At 38.4% G+C, this 21,379-nt stretch overlaps 1 protein-coding gene across 1 annotated transcript in view; it reads right to left on the bottom strand.

Annotated features, from left to right (window-relative positions):
* Positions 1–21,379, bottom strand: part of TMEFF1 (transmembrane protein with EGF like and two follistatin like domains 1) — a 117,802-nt gene that overhangs the window by 21,315 nt on the left and 75,108 nt on the right. The window contains exons 4-5 of the mRNA XM_017813164.1: positions 17,072–17,098; positions 6,170–6,266 (exon numbers count right to left, since the gene is read on the bottom strand). Of these exons, the coding sequence (XP_017668653.1) occupies positions 6,170–6,266; positions 17,072–17,098 (124 nt within the window). The remainder of the gene's footprint in view (positions 1–6,169; positions 6,267–17,071; positions 17,099–21,379) is intronic.

A 21,379-nucleotide genomic window follows, 5' to 3' on the forward strand; every position in this document is an offset into this window, starting at 1 on the left:
AGGTTGATTTTCTCTATTGTCTAAATAGTTTGTTTTACACACAAATACTTAGGATTTTTTTTTCTGCTGGACCAGAAAGATGTGAATTGCATTTAAATAGGATTAGAATACCCTACCTTATGAATACCTACATACAATATCACAGCCTAAAAGGGTTAATTAAAAAAAAAAAAGTTGGTAAATGAGTGAGAAAGTGGTCAAAAGAGAAAAGTATAAACTTGCATGCTGGACTTCAAATAGCCCAGATCTTTCCCTGGAGGACAAATTATATAGACAAGGCAGAGACGAGGACTTTGAAATGTCCACACTGGTATTTCTAATTGTTAATACTTCTACTTCTGAATTTCTGGTTTGGTCATTGTGTAAACAGACCCTACATAAATTATAGGCCATTTGAATCTACATGTTGATGAGACACATTTCCTTTCTGAAGTAAATCTTGTAAAATGTTAATCTCAAAAGGTCTTTTTGGGGATCAGTTGTCAATCTTTCTTGAAAATCTACATTACAAGTCAAAACAGATCTTTGACAGCATAGTACACTTATTAAAAAGAGACTGAATGTGTTCAGAATCTCATTTCCATATCTCATCTGTTAAAAAAAATACTGAAAACATGACAAATTTGAATTTTTACAGTGAGGCTATTTTTAAGTTAATGATTTCCTTACCAAAGAAAAAAAAAGATGGCCAAGATGACCACTCAAGTAGGGCCTTGACAAGGTAAAGGAACCTCTAGAAGGCTGAAGATGACAGGAAAACCACAGTACAGACCGCGGGTGGACTGGCGGGGGAGCAGCTCTGCAGAAAAGGACCTGAGGGTTCAGGGGAGCAGCAGGTTGGGAGACTGCACCACAGAAGGGTCACCAACAGAGCAACGGAAATGACTCTTGGCCTTCATTCCACACTCGCGAGCTCCCATGTGAAGCACTGTCTGGTTTCGGGACTCCCCAGTAACAGTAAATACTTAGAGAAACTGGAGAGGCTCCGGTGGGTGAGACACTGCAATGGATAGAGGGCTGGAGCATGGGCTGTGTGAGGAATGGCTGGGGCACTGGACTTTTTCAGCCTAGAGAAGAGGAGGCCAAGGAGGTGACTGCTGTCACCACCAACATAAGAGGGGTTATCAAGAAGACAGAGGGAGGCTCTTCTCAGAGGTGCATGGTAGAGGAGTGAAAGAAAACAGTTGCAAGTTGCAGAGAGAGAAATTCTGATTGAACATGAGGAAATTATTCCCTAAAGTGAGAGAAGCTCAGCTCTTGAGCAGATATGCCCAGATGTCAAATCTTCCTTCATGGAGATGGTTAGACCTCTCCTGGAGAAGCCCTTGAGCTCAAATGAATGAACTATCTCCGGATGCAGCGCAGGGCAGGAGCCCACACCAAATGACTCCTCAGAGATCACTCCAATCTAAATTACTCTACAGTTCATTATTTCATTTTGGATATTATTTTCCTGAAGTTACAACACATTTTAAAATACCTTTTAAAGCAACATTCCTTTTAAGACTTGCAACATGTTGGCATGTTGTTTTATCAGGGTATCTAGCAATGCTTTGGCATGCAAGAGGAAAGACACACCCCACAAAAACAATGCAAGAGCAGAGGATATAACTCCTCATAAGCAACACTACTTTTTATGTTAGAAAGATACTTTCAAAGAAAAAAATGAGATGAAACTCCCATTCTTCAATGGAATCAGTATATTTAAAATGTCCATATTAAAGTAGTATAATATAATACAAAAATTTGTGGGAAAAATGACCAGACAATAGTAAGATGACTTTAAAAACATATGGAGATCAGGATCATTTGAAAATTGAAGTCTTATGGAAAAATATATGTACTTAAGAGCCCACCTTTCTAATCACAATAGTAAAAAAAAACAATTCCACCAGTATGTTTATATTACCAGTTTCTTGCCAGTGCTGCAAGAAAATTTTAAAAACAGAGTTATTCAGCTCTCAAAGGACTCTAAATAATAATTTCTGTTTCAGTCATATGCAGTTAACTGAGGTATCATGTTGTTTAGAAGCTTTATAAAAATTACACTGAACATTATTTACCTGAGTTTTACGAAAATTCACTTAGAGTTCCTAAAAGCCACAGTTGTATTACAAATACTATACTGCTTTCATTGAAGAAAGAGTTGATCTAAGTGCTACACTGATGAAAACTATTTTGCAACCACATCTGTCTTAATTTGTTTTGCATTCATGCTGTATTATTTAAAGTGTTTTAATATTACTGACTGAATGGTTTCAGGCAGCAGCTTTTCCCATGACATATACCACCTGTTTCAGTTCTGTTGCTAAATGGGAAAAAATCACAGCCAAGCTACGTGAATCCTATTGTTTGTACCCTGTTACCTTAGACTTACAGAAAACTACTGTTCGGACAATATTGAATATTATGTGTTTATGCAACTTAGGACTAGTGCATCCACAAGTGATTGTCTATGACCTTGAAAAGATTAACTACAAACTAACAACTTTTTAAAATACTTACAAGTTGTATGGAAAAAGAAGAAAAATATGGAGAAATAAACTTCTGTGATGCTTCCTCAACCTGATTCCTTTTTGCGTTTAGATAAAGAAATAATATACTGATTTGCAAACAGCTGAACACAATTTTTTTAAGTATGCTGCTTATGATGACCCTGTCCTCAGACACTATTTCTGTCTCAATCACTCCACTTAGAATCAGCACTGAAATTTTTTGTAGAGGCAGTGGAAATTATAAAGTTGTTTATATTTTTGCGATTAGTTTACTATGCATTTTTGCCATTTCTGGTTTAGATAGATAATGTTTCTGTGAAATCAAACAAAATGAAGATACAAAACTCTGTGCAAAGCCTGAGCTCTTCAGACTGTGTGTGATCTAGCCTAATAAAAGCTTAAGTAGCATCTTTGATCAAAAGATAGCCGTAATGTTTTAACACCAAGTGTGAAAACAAAAAATCTGTAACTTTTTCAAAGGGGAAAATACAAAAATTTGACATCACTGACTTGCAATATGGAGTGGATCTCAGCTCTGTGTAACTGATCTTACAAATTTGCTTTTAAAAAGTATCAAGATTCGGTAATCACACAGATTCACAGATAAATTTAGGCTTGGAGGGATGTGTAGAGGTCATCTAGTCTCAGTCCCTGCTTGAAGTTGGTCCCAAGGCTGTGTCTGATCAAGCTCAGGCCATCTCTATGAGTGGAAATGCCAGACACCATGTTTGAGTATTCATTTTCCATTACGCCAAACCAGAATTTCCCATGCTTTGACATGTGCCCATTTCCCATCATGATAGCACTGGGAACCTATTTAGACATCAGCAAGTTCAACTCCAAAAATCAGGAAATGTCAAGTGGCCTTGCTCCTGTTTCTGTGTTGTAAGGATCATCCTACAGTTTTCACTGAAAGTAGCAGGTGCCACCATTTTTTGCATAGAACTCTCACAGTTATCCTGGCCCAAAAGACAAACCACAGTCTCTATGGAATAAAATCGTCTTTAGCAGGATCCTCCCATTACTGGGGGAAATTCTGCCTATTCTGTGCTCCAGTCTGTGGTGGCTGGCCTCGTAGCAGGTCCTGGGATTCCTCATTAATGCCAGCTCATTTACCTCAAACCACTCAACACTTGCTGGCATCTATATCTCTTCTTTCACCAATGCACTAAATACTTTATTTTTTATTTAATTTCCTTATTCAAAATCAGGATACAAATACTATATTGCTTCTCAAGAACACTCAGAGCAGAAGGAGATGAGGTCTCAGATTGCACAGCTTGGAAAAGAAAATGAAAAAATGCATGACTGTATATTTACTGTATGTATCATGAATATGGCTCGAGATTATCTATTAAACATTAGGAAACAGTTCAGCTAACTCATCCAGGTACTATGATGAAACAAAATTCTCTTTAAATGCCTTCTGTAATCATGTAAACACTCTATTAAGTGTTTTAGCATCACAAGGTGCAAGCAAGGGTTATGCAGGCCTAAGAAATCTACTTGAACAGAAATAAATGTACTTCTAGTTCATGGTTCAATAGACATTGCACTACTATTCAAAAATTTTCAGTGACCATTCTCAAGTCTTAAAACAGAAAATAAAAACAAAACATTTTTATGAAATTAGTGTGTTCTGTGATTAGCTAGAATTAGGGGTGATAGTGTTTTTAATATGGTGTAAAATTGAATTAAATGATAATTCAGACCAGCAATGTTTATACAAGTCTAATGAAAAACACTTGTGCTGCATATAATTTTAGGATGTTAAAACCCACATTGAAACACAGAAGGAAAGGGAGTAAAAATTAGATGTAAAAAGCATTTGTAAGGGGTACTCTACTGAAGTTTCCCAAACAGAAGATTTCAATTCCATTGCTTCTGTGATTTAATCTATATCTAAACAGTGAGTATCACCAAAGCCTGTTTCAATGGTCAAAGATACTGGAGAAAAAATTAAATTACACAGGTTTGAAAACTGAAAAAAAAAAAGAAAAATTATCCAATAAATTGTGAATAACCTTCATGGGAATATTTGCTAACTTTTGAGTATTTTCTACATAAAAGTTTTTGTTTCCACATATTTTTTTAATGAGGACTCATTAAAAAAAACTTAGAGACAAAAAGACCACTCTCCTCTTGTTGTCAAGGAGCAGGAGCTTGGTTTCATTTTATATGAGCAGGATGTAGAGAACAAATCTTCCACTCAACTTTATTTTAACTCTCTTATAGATACTATATAGCTGCAGGAATGCCAGGTCCACAAGTGCAGAAAGACTAGCAAAGCTTTTACTGAAGTTGAATGTTTCAGGATTTATTTTCCAAAGCCAAAAGCACATCTCAGTGCATACAACAAACAAATCTATACCTATCTTGCTAGTCATAAATGAAATAGAACAAGGTAATATTGCAGAAAATTATTAGTATTATAACAACAACTACAGCTCATTTTTCTCTCCTAGAAAGAGCAAGCCTACTTCTGTACTATGGCATTTTATGAAATGTGAAGTATCGTGCTAGTATTCATGCGTACTATTACCATTTTGGTTTCCCTTGTATGTTATGATTTAATCTTGAATACACGTCTTGAATATTAGTGCTAAGCTGCTTTACTGCCTGAGATGTCTTCATGCGGATATCCCAAATAAAGTCTTGTGCAATTAAGACATATTTCAACATTAAATGGATTCTGGCTGGAAGACAAGAGAAGGGAGAGTGGTGCTTCCTCCGATTAGTGATGTTCAAGCACATTATTCTGAGATGCTGTTCCCTCTGTGTACACAAAATGTACCACGTGCACATCTCTCAAACATCTTCGTGCATCGCGTCTGCAGCTGCAACCCCAGTGCCTGCCATCAGCCCAGACCTTAGTTAAGCCTCTTCCACACTGGTGTCCACTGCCAGGACAATGGCTATGGGAATGCAAAACCCTGTCAGGTGGAACTTCTTTTACCTCTCATAAAACCTTTAATGCCTCATGGGGCTGTCTAAAGAAGTCCTTTCCTCCATGATGTCTCTGCCCTTTCTGACAGCCAGGGTATACTCTAACCACCAAGTACCTTGAGTGGGGAGATTGGGTGCATCTGCTTCTGCATTATGGATTGTCTTTAAAAGCTTCTTTTTTTCTTGATAATTTGTTCTGAACTTTGACAAGTAATTAATATTTCTCAATGAGTTTCCCTTGGGTGCATCTAAGAGGTCAAATGTCACAGTGACTTTGGCTCAGGTCCCCAGTTCAACTTCGTGTTTAGGTCCAAGCTTTGCACTGATGGAAATAACTTTCTGTAACACTTTCTGAACAAGCAGAACACAAAGAAAAAAATCTCAGGGATGAATTATCAGTATTATTTTGCATTCCTGTTTGGGTTTTGGGTTGTTTTGTTGGCAGAATAAAACAAACCAAGGTCCTTTGTTTGAAAATTATTATATAAAGACCGTCCAGTACAACTCTTTGTTGTTTTCTCTGTTTACCTTGCAACTGCAGACAGTTTGTTCTTTACAGACACATATCAAACACATTATTACTGGACAGCATTAAATCTTCAATTAGTAAGAGCAAACATAGTCAAGTACAAGCCAAGTACAAACAAGTCAAGATCATGTACTTTTTCTTTTCTTTTAACATTTTTCCCCTTTTATTCAGTGATATTGTTAAAGAAAACATTACATACCCAACATTTTCTGCATCTTCATCACACTCAGCCCTATATTTGCAAACTCCACATTTTGAGTGTTTTCTCTGAACTTCTGTCCCAGATCCTTCATACTCTGAAAAAAAATTCAGTGTTGTTAACAGAAAGCATGATTTTCAAATTAAGGTCTGATTTTGCTTACCAAAATCCACCTGCCTTCAAGAATACTGTCAAAATGAAGCTATTGTATATTATTGAATCTATTAAGCTTAATAGTGCTCCTCTTTTCAAAATCAGTCAATTGGAGGGTGGTAGAACGGTACCAGTGATAGAAAAGCATCCCTGAAAACACTAGTGCTTCATTGATTGGCTCTCCCTTTATTCTTATTTCAGTCATTTTTATTTATTCCCGCTCCACCAGACACATAACTGGCATTGACGTATGTCCCAGTCACATTTACTCTTAATTGGCACCGATAATGTATAAATCCTGTCCTTTTTTTTGTCCTTGAATATTAGGTACTGGGCATTTAAACAGTATTTTCTCTGGCAGTCTTTAATTATAGATATCCTTATGCAAGGTTACTGCTTGCATTTTTCCCCTTTTTGATTCCCAACTATGAGATTAGACAATGCTCATATATCATATATGCTGTGGTGTATTTTACAGATTACTTTGTTTAGTTCTGCAGGAATAAAAGAAAAAAAATTCATCTTAACAAGAAACTAGTAGAAAGGCTATGTATCCTAAAAAGTAAAATGAATATCTTGAATATTCTGATCTTAAAAACATTTACACCAATCTTACTGTTGACACGGACATCAAAACTCTTCACCAAGTAAAAGAGAAATAAATTATACTCTTACTGTTTCACTACCATTAGCCACTCCTATTTTTGATTTTTAACAAAATGATAAAGGAGAGCTGGATATCCGAAACAAAGGAAAAGAACCACAGAAATCTTCAGAGGGAGTTGAAAACCACTTAAAGTATCACAGTACCGTGGTGGTGCACGGCCTCACTACACAAGGCTGTTGGATGGACAGAGATCAAAGTGATTCCTTTTCTCATAGCAGCTTTATGTGCTGTAGCAACAGTAAATCAAACACCACCAATGAAACAGCTGCATTTACATTCTTTAAATGTAAACAGGAAAAAGAAAGCCACAACAGTCCTTCCTAATTTTCCCAGATTTTAGCTGAAAGGAATCTCTCCCTCCTACCTCTGGGACTGGGTTTCCATGAAAAACAGTGCAGGCGAGACTCTCAAATTGACTTCTGTCTAAAGCATGTTGTGCATTTTCCAGAGATTAATACATATCAAACTTTATTACATAATTGCCACTGTAGAAATTCTATCACCACTCTTACGAAGTTGCCATAGGGGTCATTTGCCTTTATCTTTACAAATGTATATCTCATTTTATTTTTCCTTCTTTCTAGATACCGAATTCCTATGCCTGCATTTGGCATTTTAAAGTGTCCTTTAGTGTCAGATTTCATTTTTCAATACCAATAAATGATCTCCTATGGTTTGAATAAATTAAACAAATGGCACTGCTCATGGCTTTCATTTGTGGTATTTCCCCTTTTGCTGTTCTTATTACCCTTGGTGCCCTTTGCCAGTATGTTGACACCTTCTGGAGTTACAGGTACCAGAGCTGGACATATTGCTCCAGAAGAGTTGTCATCAAAGCCAAATACCATCTGTGACATTCTTCAGTTTAAACACCCAACAATCATATCACTTTTTGACCGTTTTTCTGCACTGACCATCACTGTTCACATTTACTTTATTATCCACCTTATTCCCCAACGAGTCCTTTTCAGGGTCAACAGTCTGTAGTACAGAGGCCAACATCAAGGAAAAATCACCTAGATCCTGGACTAGCTAGAGATAACTCTGTCCTCAGACATTAAAATCCTTCCTGTTTACACATCCTGTTACCTCAGTGACCTGTTCCCTGTCATCCACACCAAATCAGTACTGACTCATTTTCTCCCAGGTCACCAGTGGAAGGGATCACAAGGCCAAGAACAGTCTCTAGAAACACACTCATTTTCTAATGATTCCTTAACATTTAACTATCTATGGATTTGCAGTACTTTTGCATGTTAGATGTGCTCTGCATGGATGTTGTGCTCTCTAGTTACTTAGATTTGTGGGAGATTAGAGATTGCACCTGGCTGAGAAAGGTTACAGTTTTGAGGTGGTACACTTACATACAATGTTCTGTTGTACAAACAACTTTCTTGTAAAAATAAACTTTAGAAAAGGTAATTTTCTCCAAAAAGGTTTTCCATGAACTCATGGCAACTGCCATTAAACAATTTCCTCTCCCTTAATTTGGTACTCAGTTGATTTTTCCACTTTCTATTTCTCTGCTATGCTTCTGATAGCTGCCAGAACGAGAGGCTGATGCCCTCCAATCATCACATTTATCTTTTCTGAAAATATTTTTATATTATTTATCATTATTATACTGAACAAAAGGAGACAAAAGAGTCATTAACAGCCCAGAGAATTCTTTACCACTGATTTTTAAAGCTTTCAGGCACAAACCAGACAGATCTCCTTGTTACAAACTATTTCTTCAACAGTTGGTGCTTCTGTAGTACTGATAGCATGGAAAATAGTTCATCATATCCTATATATACTATATATACTATCTGACTTGACTACAACTGAAACCATAATGTTTTACTGAGCACTTCCACTGCACTATTAGCATTTCAATTTTGTAATGGAGCAAAAGAAGTAGCACATACACACACATACATCCTTCCTCTCGAGCTTTAGTTCTTCTCCCTCTGAATGCTCCAAAATTATTTTTATTTTCAGAAACAGGAGTTCACAACTACTTATTCACTGTTTCTATATTTGGTGTAAAATTCTCTCTCTCTCCTTTCCCCCCCTAAAATTGCTTTCTCTAACTTTTAAAATTAGGTTTATTTTAAAAAAGTGGGGCCTTTTTTTTTTCCTTGATCAGAACTTGCTGGACCTCATGCACAGAATTATTTATCTCGATAGTAATTTGTTTTCGCATAATAAATATGTGCAAGTCAAGAACACCTGCATCTCAGGTACTAATAATTTACACCCATCAGGATTAGGTGTAATACAGATAAATGCATAATGACGCCACATTTCCAACTTAGGTGATAGTCACCTACAATTTTCAGAAGTATTTTTCATTACTAGCTGCATTATGTTTCAGCAGCAGCAGCATTAGACACCGCATACAGTATAAGCTGGAGTTCTGTTGCAGTTTAGGAATGGTACTCCCCAGTTCAGTGCCCCCACCAAGACTCTCAAAACCATGCGCCACTCTCTTGCTCCCTCACCTTCCCTTCCCCTTCCCCCCTGTGGTGGGATGGAGAAGAGAATTAGAGGCACAAAAGGTAAAGCTCGTGGGTTGAGGTAAGAACAATTTACTGGAAACAGCAATGAGATAAGAAAACAAACAGCAATAACAGTGTACAAAAGAGAGTGTGATTCACATGTCAAAATGCTCACAGAAAAGCCTGAAGAGCCCGTGACCTGACTGCACCCACGTTGCCCTGACTGGAAAAGAACCCTTCCTTCTGGAAGGGTTAAAATAAGTTAGCCTATTAATATTTGAGAGCATGTTTCTCTGGTGTAAATGTGTTCAAATAGGCAATGTATCCCTTGACAGATTGCCCCTCCCTTATCCTTTCTCCCCCACATTTGATTGTTCTTACATAGGTTGTAGTCATTAATTTTAATATTCCAGTGAATCAGATCTTCCCAGCAGATTTCAGTAACAACAATTAGGTCAAAATATGCTCCCAAATGAGCAATTGAACCTCCTCTTGTTTATTATGCAAGCTTCTAATATTGATCAATAGATGATTACAGAATTTCTTCTCCTTGGTTTTGCTGGTATCTTAATACTGTTCTTTGACATCCTAATTTCATGTTGAGTGAAAGCTCACTTTTCCTCTCTTTTCAGCTTCCTTACATGTTTCAGGGCAGTGCCTCATTAATGCTCTGTCCTTCAAAAGAAATGAGGCACAAGGATAGGATCAGTGACTCCCAGTTGTCTCTCTGAGCTGCTGTTCTCCCTAACACTTCTCAAGTCATTATTCCTCTGCAGAAGATAGCCAGCTGTACCTTATGAGCTGCAGGGTAGGAGCCTGTAAATGGACAGCAGCTCTAGAGGAATTGGATAGCAGTAAATTGCTTCCCTCAGCAACTCATTTGTGTGTTCCTACAATGGTAATACGGCTCGGTTTCTGCTGAGGGCTTTCAGCAAAAGCATCCGTCTGTGTCAAGGTGAGGTTTGCTCTGCCCTAAGGCATGGCTTGGAAAGGGAGCTGTGCTGTATATCTGTATTTATCACTGTTCACAGTGAAGTCGGGGGAGCTTGTGGAGAGCTCCAACTCCTCAGTAGTTATGTGCAGATAGAATAAAGATTCCTTTGCCTGGAAAAGCCTCTCTGAAAATCAATTCCTATCTGATTTGGGAGTATAGTGGTTTTTGCAGTATCTCATGGGAGAAACTAATCTCAAAAATATTTTTGAAAAATGGGAAGGGCCACAGAAATTCCTCTTCTGCAACCCAAAGTACAGAAGAATCCCCATCTCATGATTAGACTGTGATTCCTTCAGTACAGCCAGTGCTGGAAATTCCTCTCAAAATACCACAGTCCACAGAATCACACATTAAGGACTGCAATTCACTCAACAGTTCAGTGACTTATCCAACCTTCCATTAATTTTTAGGGCAACTTTAATGACATACTTAGTTAAAATGCAGATTGTTCCCATAATTTGAAACAAAGCTGCAAACCTGTTCTTCTGTCTTAAAGTATATATTTAAAACAAGTGCGACAACTGCTCTTAGTTCACAAGTTTCTAGCAAGCAATGTCTTGAATTTTCTTGACCACGCTGCTGGATCATATGTAGAAGCAATATTTGGCAATGTGGAAGGTCCTGCTCTCTTATCCAACCACACAACTGGCTTAGTAGCAAAGCCTGGCTTGGTGCAGCAGAGAGATTGTTTCCCCATGCAATGCAGACCACACACTGCAGCTGTAAGTGTGCTCCAGTAAAGGCAACAGCCTTTGGAATTTGATTGTGCAAGAAGGGGCATTACAGGTTTAACACAAGGATGCCGGGTCTATTTATGACTAAGGTGCCTGAAGGAGGGGAGTTTGAAGTTTGATTCCCTAATCACAACTCAGCCAAGGTGATATGCTTTCCCAGTGGTTATGAGAATGACAGCATGCGCACTTATAAGCAAAGGATGCCAGGATGTGCGCTGTAGGACTCCCTACCAGCACTACCCTTGTCATGTGTTAGGTATTTTACACACCTGACAGCTATAACTTCTGGCTTGCTTCTGTGCATATGATATTGTGGATAATGGTGGGAAAAGCTGGCATACTGCGAGACTGGATCAGCTTTCATACTGCTGAAACCTCCAGTTGGAGAACTCTAATAACCATTCACTCCAGTGCCCTGCTTCAAATGCAGCTAACTCCTTTTGCTCCAAAGGGACGCAACAACTTCAGAGTAAGCACCAGGAAAATTATGCATGAGTAGATGATGGTGGAAAAGAGAAAGGACAAGAAAGTCATCAGAAGCCAATGCAGGTGTCCCACAATTTCATGATCACACTGAATGCCTTTCTGTAGGTCCTATGCAGGCTGTATGAGATGAAACTGCTCTCATTTGCTACCTGTCATCCTGCACAAGAGGCAAGAGGAATCTGTCTTTATGTGCCCTTGGCTTTGGCATCCTTCTAAGCAAGCTCTAGCTTTCCTTGAAAAACCTGCTTAGAATAAGTTTCCACCAACAGAATGCCTAAACATTTAGGCCCTTTGCCTCTGCTTTTATGAACCTTTGTTGAAAACACAGTAATTCTTGCAAGTTTCATTTCAGTGTTAATTTTATCTATGTCAAGAAGAATCTTGACAGAAATAAATAGGGCTATTTGAAGCTAAAGTGATACTCAGTGACAAGTCACGTGATGGAATCTGCACTTAAATCTTTCTAAGTCTCACACCATTATATATGATGTTATCTCCTATTCAGGGTGTTAATCAGCATTGAGTTTCTGCAGTCATATTAAAATACATTCAAACAAATCAGTAGCACTGTTACAAATTAGAATAAAAAAAATTCGAGGTTCTAAACTCTGTGTGTTTATTCCACCCTGACTGTGTGACAATTACTGGATAAGTGTTGTCCCCAGTGACGAAAGGAACAGATGGCAGCCTGGTAAAAAGCACATACTGTATATCAATTTATTAATTACTAAATGCAATCTGCTAGATGTTCATCACAAGATACTTCAGCTATTAAATTTCAGAGGGATTAGAAATTCAAAACAAATTATTTTAATAATAATTAACTTAGCTATATGTATTGCAAGCATGTTATTTTCTTAGCTTAAAAGCCTGAAATGATTGGGTGCCATCTGTCTAACTAACATTACATCTTTTTTAATATCAAAAGTGCATTTTCCTCAGGTACACAGATAAACTCTGAACAAAAAGAATTAAAAATTAATGTTATGGGCACAGAAGGACACTTAGAAATCTCACCCTTGTTGGCTGATTACCAGAGCACACCCTGCCTCTTCTAAGACAGTAATTTGTTTCTGAGAAGCTGGCTTGAAAAGTCATTGCCATTTGTTAGCTCTTTTACGGTGCACGTAACAAATGCTGATGTTTTTCAACACATCCTTGCAAAGGCCTAACTATATCGCAAAGTCAACATGACAGCTGTAAGCTAGCAATCTACGTTTTTATGTAAATATGACAGCCTGAAGATCATTTTTTTGCCCCAATCTACAAGTTGTGGAAGTACATTCAGCAGGTCAAATAGTGTTGCAATTTATAACTGTCAGAGATGAACACAAATTTGAGCCTGTACCTTTTCCTTCACCAGTTTTGCCTCAAACTCTAACAAAACAGTGTTTAAACAAAGTGGTTTAGTACCTAGTTTTATGACTGTATTCTTCAGAACAGAATACATAAGAGAATACAGAGAGAAGCTCACATCTTAAATGCAAATTTAATGCAAATCCCACTATCTTCAGCTGTGACCCCAGCTAAGCAACTCTTTCAGGTCGGAGTCCCCACTCTCTGACATTGCTTTCTGTAGGGGTGAAACCTAATGGTAGAATACTGAGGTTTTCGAAATTTCTCTGATTTTTGAATTAACAATCATATTCTCTTCTTCAAAGCAGCTTCAGGATATCCATTGCCACAAGTGACCAACTGTTTGGTTCATAACTGCAAGTTTTATGATGCTAATTGAAAGTTCAGACTTCTGAAATTAGCAAAATGAGTAATTTTATTACAACCTTTCATTAATATTGTGCTATCAGAGCACAGAAAATGGAAATAGTTATTCAGAATGTCAGAGGGCAACTAGACAATTGTGTCACCCTTAAAAAATTTATTACTTCACCTCATTCAGGCGTACTGAGACAATTCTTCCACTCTTAATTCTTTTCCTAAAATCTAGTATCTTCGCAACAGTAAACATGATTCGGGGAGAACTTGAACCAGTAGCTTTTTTTTGTGGTACATGACAACTTCTAAGGAAAGATAACATCTAAACAGTCTTTGAGGAAGAGGACTTCTGTGGGTTTTTTAATTGGTTCTAAATATCGTTTAAAAAAAAAAATTAATGCATTCACCATCACACAGTTTGGGAGTAGGAGGGAAAATCTGCATCAAGTCAAGTTTCAGAATCATTAATGAGCTTGTTCTGTGTTTCGATAATGAAAAAGAACAGTGTGAACCAGTAGCACAAATCTTAGCTGCACATGAGTCAAACAGCTAATTTCAGCAGTGGAGACTGTCACAGGCAGAGCTATAGCAACTGAAGAGCACAACTCAGACACTTTCTTCATGTACTTTCCTTCAAAGTTAAAAATATATCAGCAAACTAATCTGCACAGCCATTGCAAGGCTTCCTGAACAAGCAGCTGCACTTATCCATTCTGTGTGTGCAAGCATCACTGGTGCATACACAATCACACCAACTGCATGTATAAGAAACACAGCAAACACTGATTCTGTGATTATCAGCTGGAAATGTAAATCCTAGGAAGAAAACAAATCTCTAAGCTAGCATTTTGCTCACTTGCTGGCTCTCTCTCACTCTTTGCATATTTCCACTTCCATTGAAGCTTCCTTCTGCTTCCAAGCAGTAGCTGTACCTAACCTACAGGGCGCAGAGTCTCTCCAGGCAATTTGATTCCCATTTGTGCACCCTTATCGAAGAATATGATATTAAACATTCAGGCATGTGTGATTATTTTGTCTCAGCATATCCTGATTTCCCCTAAAAGAAAATGGCAAAAGCTGGGCCAGGAAGGAGTTGTACTGCAGTCAGTCCCACAGCTGGAAGGAGGGAGGCAGGACTGTGGAGTGCACCACTGAGCACTTCCACCGTGCAGGTCATCCTCTGCCTGAGATCCTATCCTTTCTTCTTGTCTGCATTCCAAACAATGTTTCTTCAATAGGTTTCATCACTCTTCTAGAAGTTTGGTTAATTCTAAATTCCCCTAACGTGGGATAGGTCTCTTAGGTTTTTAATGTTTCCTTGTAACACTTATATAGTTACTTGAATTATGGAACAAAACCAATTTCAGATACAAAAATACTGTGAGTACAAAACTATCCTTGAATTTTTGGCCAGAGCAGAGTTCAATAACCAAACCAACAGTGGATTCCATTCTTTGAAGGATTGTTTTCAGACACAGAAAATGCTAACTAACTGTTCTGCAGAAGTATTACCCAACACCCAATTTAGTGAGAAAGGTGCACAGGGACAAAAATAATTCAGTGTGTCACAAATAGCCTAGATGTATTTTAAGAAAAAAAAAGTGCCAAGTAGGATTTTCAATTTCTCATTTTTTATATTATTTCTTTAAATCTAAAATTAAGAACTAAACTCACTTGTTTTAATACTGAATAGAAGCAGGAACATTTCAGTTGGCCCAAAGGCACTCAGAAGAAACCCAAATAAATGAAGGGTTGATGCCACAAAACTGCTGGAGGACACAGTGGGTACATGGTTCCTTCTCTATCCAATACCCAGGCAATGCAGGTACTCACCTGGGGCCAGGGGAACCAGATTCAGTTCTTTCTGCCTGAAGTGAACTGAATCCACATATTCCATCTCCCAAGACAATGCACCAACCACTTCTGCAAGGTATTGAGGGACCACCAAATCTCCTAGGCTGATGCCATTCTCTTTTGCATAAATAATTCAAATTCACTGGCATGCTGAGTGCCAGCTAACAAAGGCTTTCAATAGCATGCATCCTTCCTCCCCATCTCTTTGTCCCACGCCCAATGAATATTTCAAGTGAGAACAAAAAGAACAGCAATGACAAAGAGACCCATTTGGGCCTCTGTTAAAAGGAGCTAGTGGACTTGGGTTCAGTCTCCTGCCCTAAATCAAGCAATGAGTATATTTGAACATGGACCTTTCACCTCTACAGAGAGTAGCTAACGAAACACAGCATGTTCTAGCCTACTTTTCTCCAAACTGCTCATAAAATCACCTAAAGAATCCCGACATCTGTCAGTCGGCTGCCAATCCCTTCCAAACCAACACAGTAACATTTACAAGGGACTTTAATGGGGATTTTTGGATGCAGTTGGTAAATACTGCAAAAAAAAAAATCTCAACAGCATTCAAACTTTTCTAAAACTGTTCTAAAAATAAAAGTGAAACATGGACTAAATTACTGTCATCTGTCTCCTACAAGAATTGCATAGCAGTACTGAGGCAAGAAATGCTCCGCTTACAGGGAGCAGCTGTAGTGGAAAAACAGTCTGGGTAACAAAGACAGAAGAAGAAGCAATCAGAGCTGGGGAAAGAGCAATCACAGGAAGAAGAGCATCAGAAAAAAGTCACCTGTATTGTCTGAGCAGAAGATTGTTCCTTCAGACATTATCTCAAAAGGAAGCAAAGGTGAGAATGGCCATGTGCTAGCCACAGCCCAGGAATTTACTGATAGCATCTTATTAAAGGGGAGGGAAATGCCTCCCCTTCACCTCAATACAGGAAAAAAAGGGAGTTAGCTCAAGATTTTTGAAAAGTTAACTGTTAATGTGATGCCATTGATGGTTTTCCACCAAAGGTACATTTTCATGAACAATATTATACAAGATTTATAATATTTCAAAACTCAGTCCCAACAGTATGAAATGCAACATCTTCTTAGTACAAGCAAAGACTAAAAGTAAAACAGTTTGTCTGTGTCTGTATACATCTATNAAGCCCGGACAAAGCGCGCGTGGAGCGGCGGCGCGGGGGGACCCAGAGCCGGGAAAACCCCCACAGTCATTCCTCTTTTTCTTTTCTTTCCCCCCACCCCCTTTTTCTCCCTCTAAATTTTTATTATTATTTTTGTTAATCCTTGGAAGAAGATTACTACTAGTACCAGCTGTGCTACATCCCCTCTTGGAATATACAGCTTTGAACAGAAACCTGTAAAATATTTTATATAAGCAGATATCATAATGTAGTAATTATATATTTTAGGCAACAAGTTTGATGAAGGATAAAGTAATAACTAGATGTTTTAGACACTAAGGAAATGAACGCAAGGAAAAAAAAAAGAGTGAGAAACTTATTGTGAATGGACTCTTCCAGGAGAGAAATACAGGTGAAATACAGGAACTAAATACTGCGCTGTATTGCTGGTAACAATGAAAAGTTATATAGGTCAAATCTGAAAGAACGACATTGGTTAAATGCACACTATAGCCTATTCCCATTCAAATACTGTTCTGAGATGGTCCAATAAAACTGCAACATTAAAGCTTATTGTAAGTCGTCATAATTTTTCCTTAATTCATACACCAGCTATGTACGTAAAACTGACACACATATAGTAAGAAAGGAGAGACCAAAAGTAAGTTTTAGTGGAGTTTGATACTCACCTCCTTCTCCTGACCCAGAGCCATTATCTGAAAAAGAAACAGAGGGGGAGAAAAAAAAGAGAAAGCAAATGAAAATATTGCTCCAGGAGCAGCTGTTTGTTCAGGAACTTGTCACTGTTAAACATTACACAGATGTTACATTTCATGAGCCAGCTGTAAAAACAAACATCCCACATAAAGTCTGGCATCCTTTAATACAGTTTGCCCATGCTCACTATGCCCTAGTCTCTCTCTTCCCTGTCAAGACAATTTTACTCAAGGAACAGCATCATTCAATACTGAAATTACATTGCTTTCTTAGCCTTTTTTCAACTGTTAGAGATTCAAATTTGTTAAACCTAAAAGAGATGAAGAGTACAAAGTCCGATTTTGGGAATGTTTATTTTATTTTACCCTGTGGCCCCAGGAGTGGTATTGCAAGGAGTAATGCATAAATAACCTGACTGCAGAAGTAGCTCCAGAAGAAAACTACTTCTCAAAGATGACTTAAGTCACCTAATGACAAAATAACTCCTCTCAGCTGAGACAATCACTTCGTATAAAATGCTTTAACGGCACAGTTATTTCACTGACATTTGACTGACTGGATTAGCATCTGATGAGTGACAGTTTTTGACTTGATCTCATTTGCATTAGCAGTTAAAGTGTCAGCAGGACTTGAGCTTCCTCACAACCCCAGGCCAACTAACTCTACTTCAGAGCACCATGGAGCTGGCTTGGGATTTTGTATATGCATCCCACTGGGCAGCACTCTTCATAGTCTTCAGCTAGCACAGCAGTAAAGACAAGCCCTTAAAACACACGTTCTGAGTCACAAACCTCCCTCAGCCTTTCTTGCTCAAAGGAGGAGGAGAGAGAGGATTCGATGGCAACTACTGTCAGTGAATGTTCCCCACGCCCATTAGCTTAGCTTCTCTGGAAGATGAGGAGAGGAGCAGAGCCTACACTCTGCTCATCACACACCTCTCTTTTCATGCCTGCTTTGGTGATGGAGAAAGCAGCTGAATTTATTTCCACAAACAGGAAAGAGGGAGGCCAGACAGAGAGAGGAGTGGGGAGTTCTTACTTCCACACATGAGCTTGTTGTTCACATCAGAGGAAAGACCAAACCCTCCATTTGCTCAGTTCCCTCCTCCGCTTTTCTTTAAGGAGCTATATTTCTAAGAATAATTCCCTCTAGTGAGTGGATGAAACTGTGAAATTCCACGTTACTGGGTCATTTCACACATTAAAAATAATCTCCTGTCACATGAGGTATCAGGAATAGAGATTTGTTTTTCTTTTGCCTAAATTTTCCTTTCTGTCCTCCTATACCACTATTCTGTGTCTAACAGACTGAGTTTATTACTTTATAGAAATCAACGCAAAAACCAGAAGGGTTCTTCTTCCATCAATATTGACCCACTTTACTGACAAAGAAGACAATCCCGTATGAAATGTCATTGCTGAGTCACTGAGAAATATGCCTTATGATGTGGTATTGCTTCATTAAGAAATTTGAAGGAGTGTAATTTACTTATATGAATTAAGTATATAGGCTTATTTGTAGTGGTGAAATTGCACCATAAGCTGTTTGGGGGCAGAGCAAACTGATGTACAAATATGAGCAAGTTCAACATGTAATTCATGTGAAAAACAAAGGCTAAAACATCTCAAAGAAACCCAACTTGTTCCATGTTTTTATTTCCAGCTCTAACTGACTGCTTTCCCCTGTGTGTTTAGCCCTGAGGTGAGAAATACCACTCAGCCCCAGCATGAGGGGCTCTGGTTGTAGCCCACATGCTGTGTGGCAGGGAAGGTACCATCACACAGACAGTATGGGCTGTAACAAGAGATTCATGTAAATTATAGAGCTGATGCTCAGACTACCTGTCTCTATAGATCATGAAACCCACTTGGCAGGACATCATAGAAACGGGATAGATCCTTTCCCACTTTTCAGATCACAAGAAACAAACAAACAAAAAAAGTGTCATCCCCTATAACACTGTATCAATTTTCAACTTTTCCCTGGGAGCTGTGCGAGGATTCTCATCTCCAGGGTAACCATGCTAAACTAATCTGGTGTTCCTGGTTTTTATTGAGCCTTGGCTAGATTTTTCCAAGCAGCTGCTGGTTAGAAGAGTAGCACTTTTTTCAAGCTTACTTGGACAAACAACCCTGCTCTTTTCAGGCTCTTAATGAATTCAGGATTTCCAAAAGTCATCTCCATGTACCCAAGATCTATCAAGAAAGATGCTCAAGTAAGTGAAGATGCTGAACACAAACAGCATTCCTACAGCCACTGGTCAGTAATTAGAGAAGGAGTGACTGACCTCCACCTTTACTTGAGCCACCCTTTTCCAAGTAGACTTATAAAAACTGAGATCAGCCCTGCCAAGAAGGACTTGGGGGGTGCTGACCTAATTGTGGCCTTTCAGTACCTGAAGAGAGCCTACAAGAAAGGTAGAAAAGGTCTTTTCACAAGGACATGTAGTGAGAGAATAAGGGGAAATGCATTCAAACTAAAAAAAGAATGTTTAGATTAGATAGTAGGAAAAGACTCTTTACTGTGAGGGTGGTGAGGCACTGAAACAAATTGTTTTTGAAACAGTTGTGGATGTCCCATGCTTGGAAGTGTTAAAAGCCAAGCTGGATGGAGGTCTGAGCAACCTGGTCTAGTGAAAGGTGTCCCTACCCATGGCAGGGGGTTTGAAACTAGATGATCTTTAAGGTCCCTTTCAAACCAAACCAGATTCTATGATTCCATAATTCTATAAAAATATGCTTATACACAAATGTGTAGGCTTCTGTTGCAAGCTGTTTTTATCCATGAAGGAGTTTCTGGATAAAATACAAATAAGCACTTGGATCAGGCACAGCATCTGAATGCTGTAAGCACTAGGCTACAGTCAGAATCCCCTCTTTTCTTTTTTTTTTTTTTTCTGAATAGGAGCCATTTCTGTACTGTAGGTCTGCTTTGGTGCAGAGGCAGAAAAAACTACCCAAACCCAAAAGAGCCTGCAGCCTCTCTCATTCAGGAGAGCGGCTTTCAACTCAAAGTAGTATGAAAATTGAATCCATTGAGGGCAACAGCTCCAAATTGTTAACAAACAGGAGGGCAAAGAGTCCACTGACAAATTTTAAGTAAGCACACCCTTCCATGAGCCACTCCTAAGAGAATAAATTCTTCAGTCTAACGGAAATGAAGTGTTTGTTTCTAGTTCTGCAAACAGCTTTCCCCCCCCTTATTTTTTTTTAAACTTAGAGATCCCAACACAAAGCAATGGACTGTGGGTTCCAAATATATACAGTACACTGAGAATCTATTAGTACAATCAAGTACTACATCATTGTGTGGTTACATTTTCATGTGCATATAATATAAATCTGGCAGCAGTCAAAATCAATATCAGGACCTGTATATGCAGTCCCGACATTTCAGACATACATTCTCTTTCATTTCTCTAAACCACCATTTTTAACGTCAAAACTTGCATTTTGTTTATTCCTAAAGCACCTATAATTGACTCTTTTTCAGAACATTGCTTATTTTAGAATCTCAGAAACTCTGACAGCCCTCAGATAAAGGAAATAAATATATAAATATGCTGCTAAATCACCCATGTCCGTAAAAATTTAATCAAAACATTACCTGACAAGAAATAGAATAATGATTTAGTGACTAAATCACTCAGTATAGTCTGTTCCAGTGCTGTAGCTTCAGAATGTATCAATCCTTAGCAAATGGGAAGTATGAGATTCAGAAGTATGATGCACTTTAAATATTAAATAGTTGCTACAACACTAAGGGGGAATTTCATCCTATTGTCTGGGGTGCATCCCTCCAGAATGAAACCTTGCTTTGAAAAAACAACTCTGACAGGAAACCACTGGCTCTCAATGATGTCCTAGAACAAAGCATTTTCATAGCAAATTCAAAGGCACACAGTGAAAATTAATGGGGGTCTATAAAAGATTTTTTAATTTGGGTATTTGCTTCTCCATAATACGTGTAATAGATCAAAAGCACAAATATATTGCCATCTTGGTGATCTACAATCCAACGCAGGGCATGGAGAGGTTCCAGATGATGGCTTTTATCATCCAATATTCTCACACCACCCGAACTGCATCAGGCACTTGGGAAGCAGCAAGTACCATTCTAGCAGAGCTCTGCTGAAGCACTTAAAATTGCACCAGTGCAAATGCAGTATGCAGCCTGAATCACATCTTCAGTTTCAGATATGTGTTCTCAGGACTTTCTGGACAGTTGTGTTTCAGCACGTTTCTTGATCTGTTACACTAAGCGCTAGAAATTTGGCTGTG

Source organism: Lepidothrix coronata, unplaced genomic scaffold (genome assembly GCF_001604755.1).
Source record: "Lepidothrix coronata isolate B3197 unplaced genomic scaffold, Lepidothrix_coronata-1.0 Scaffold40, whole genome shotgun sequence".
In the NCBI taxonomy this organism is placed as follows: domain Eukaryota; kingdom Metazoa; phylum Chordata; class Aves; order Passeriformes; family Pipridae; genus Lepidothrix; species Lepidothrix coronata.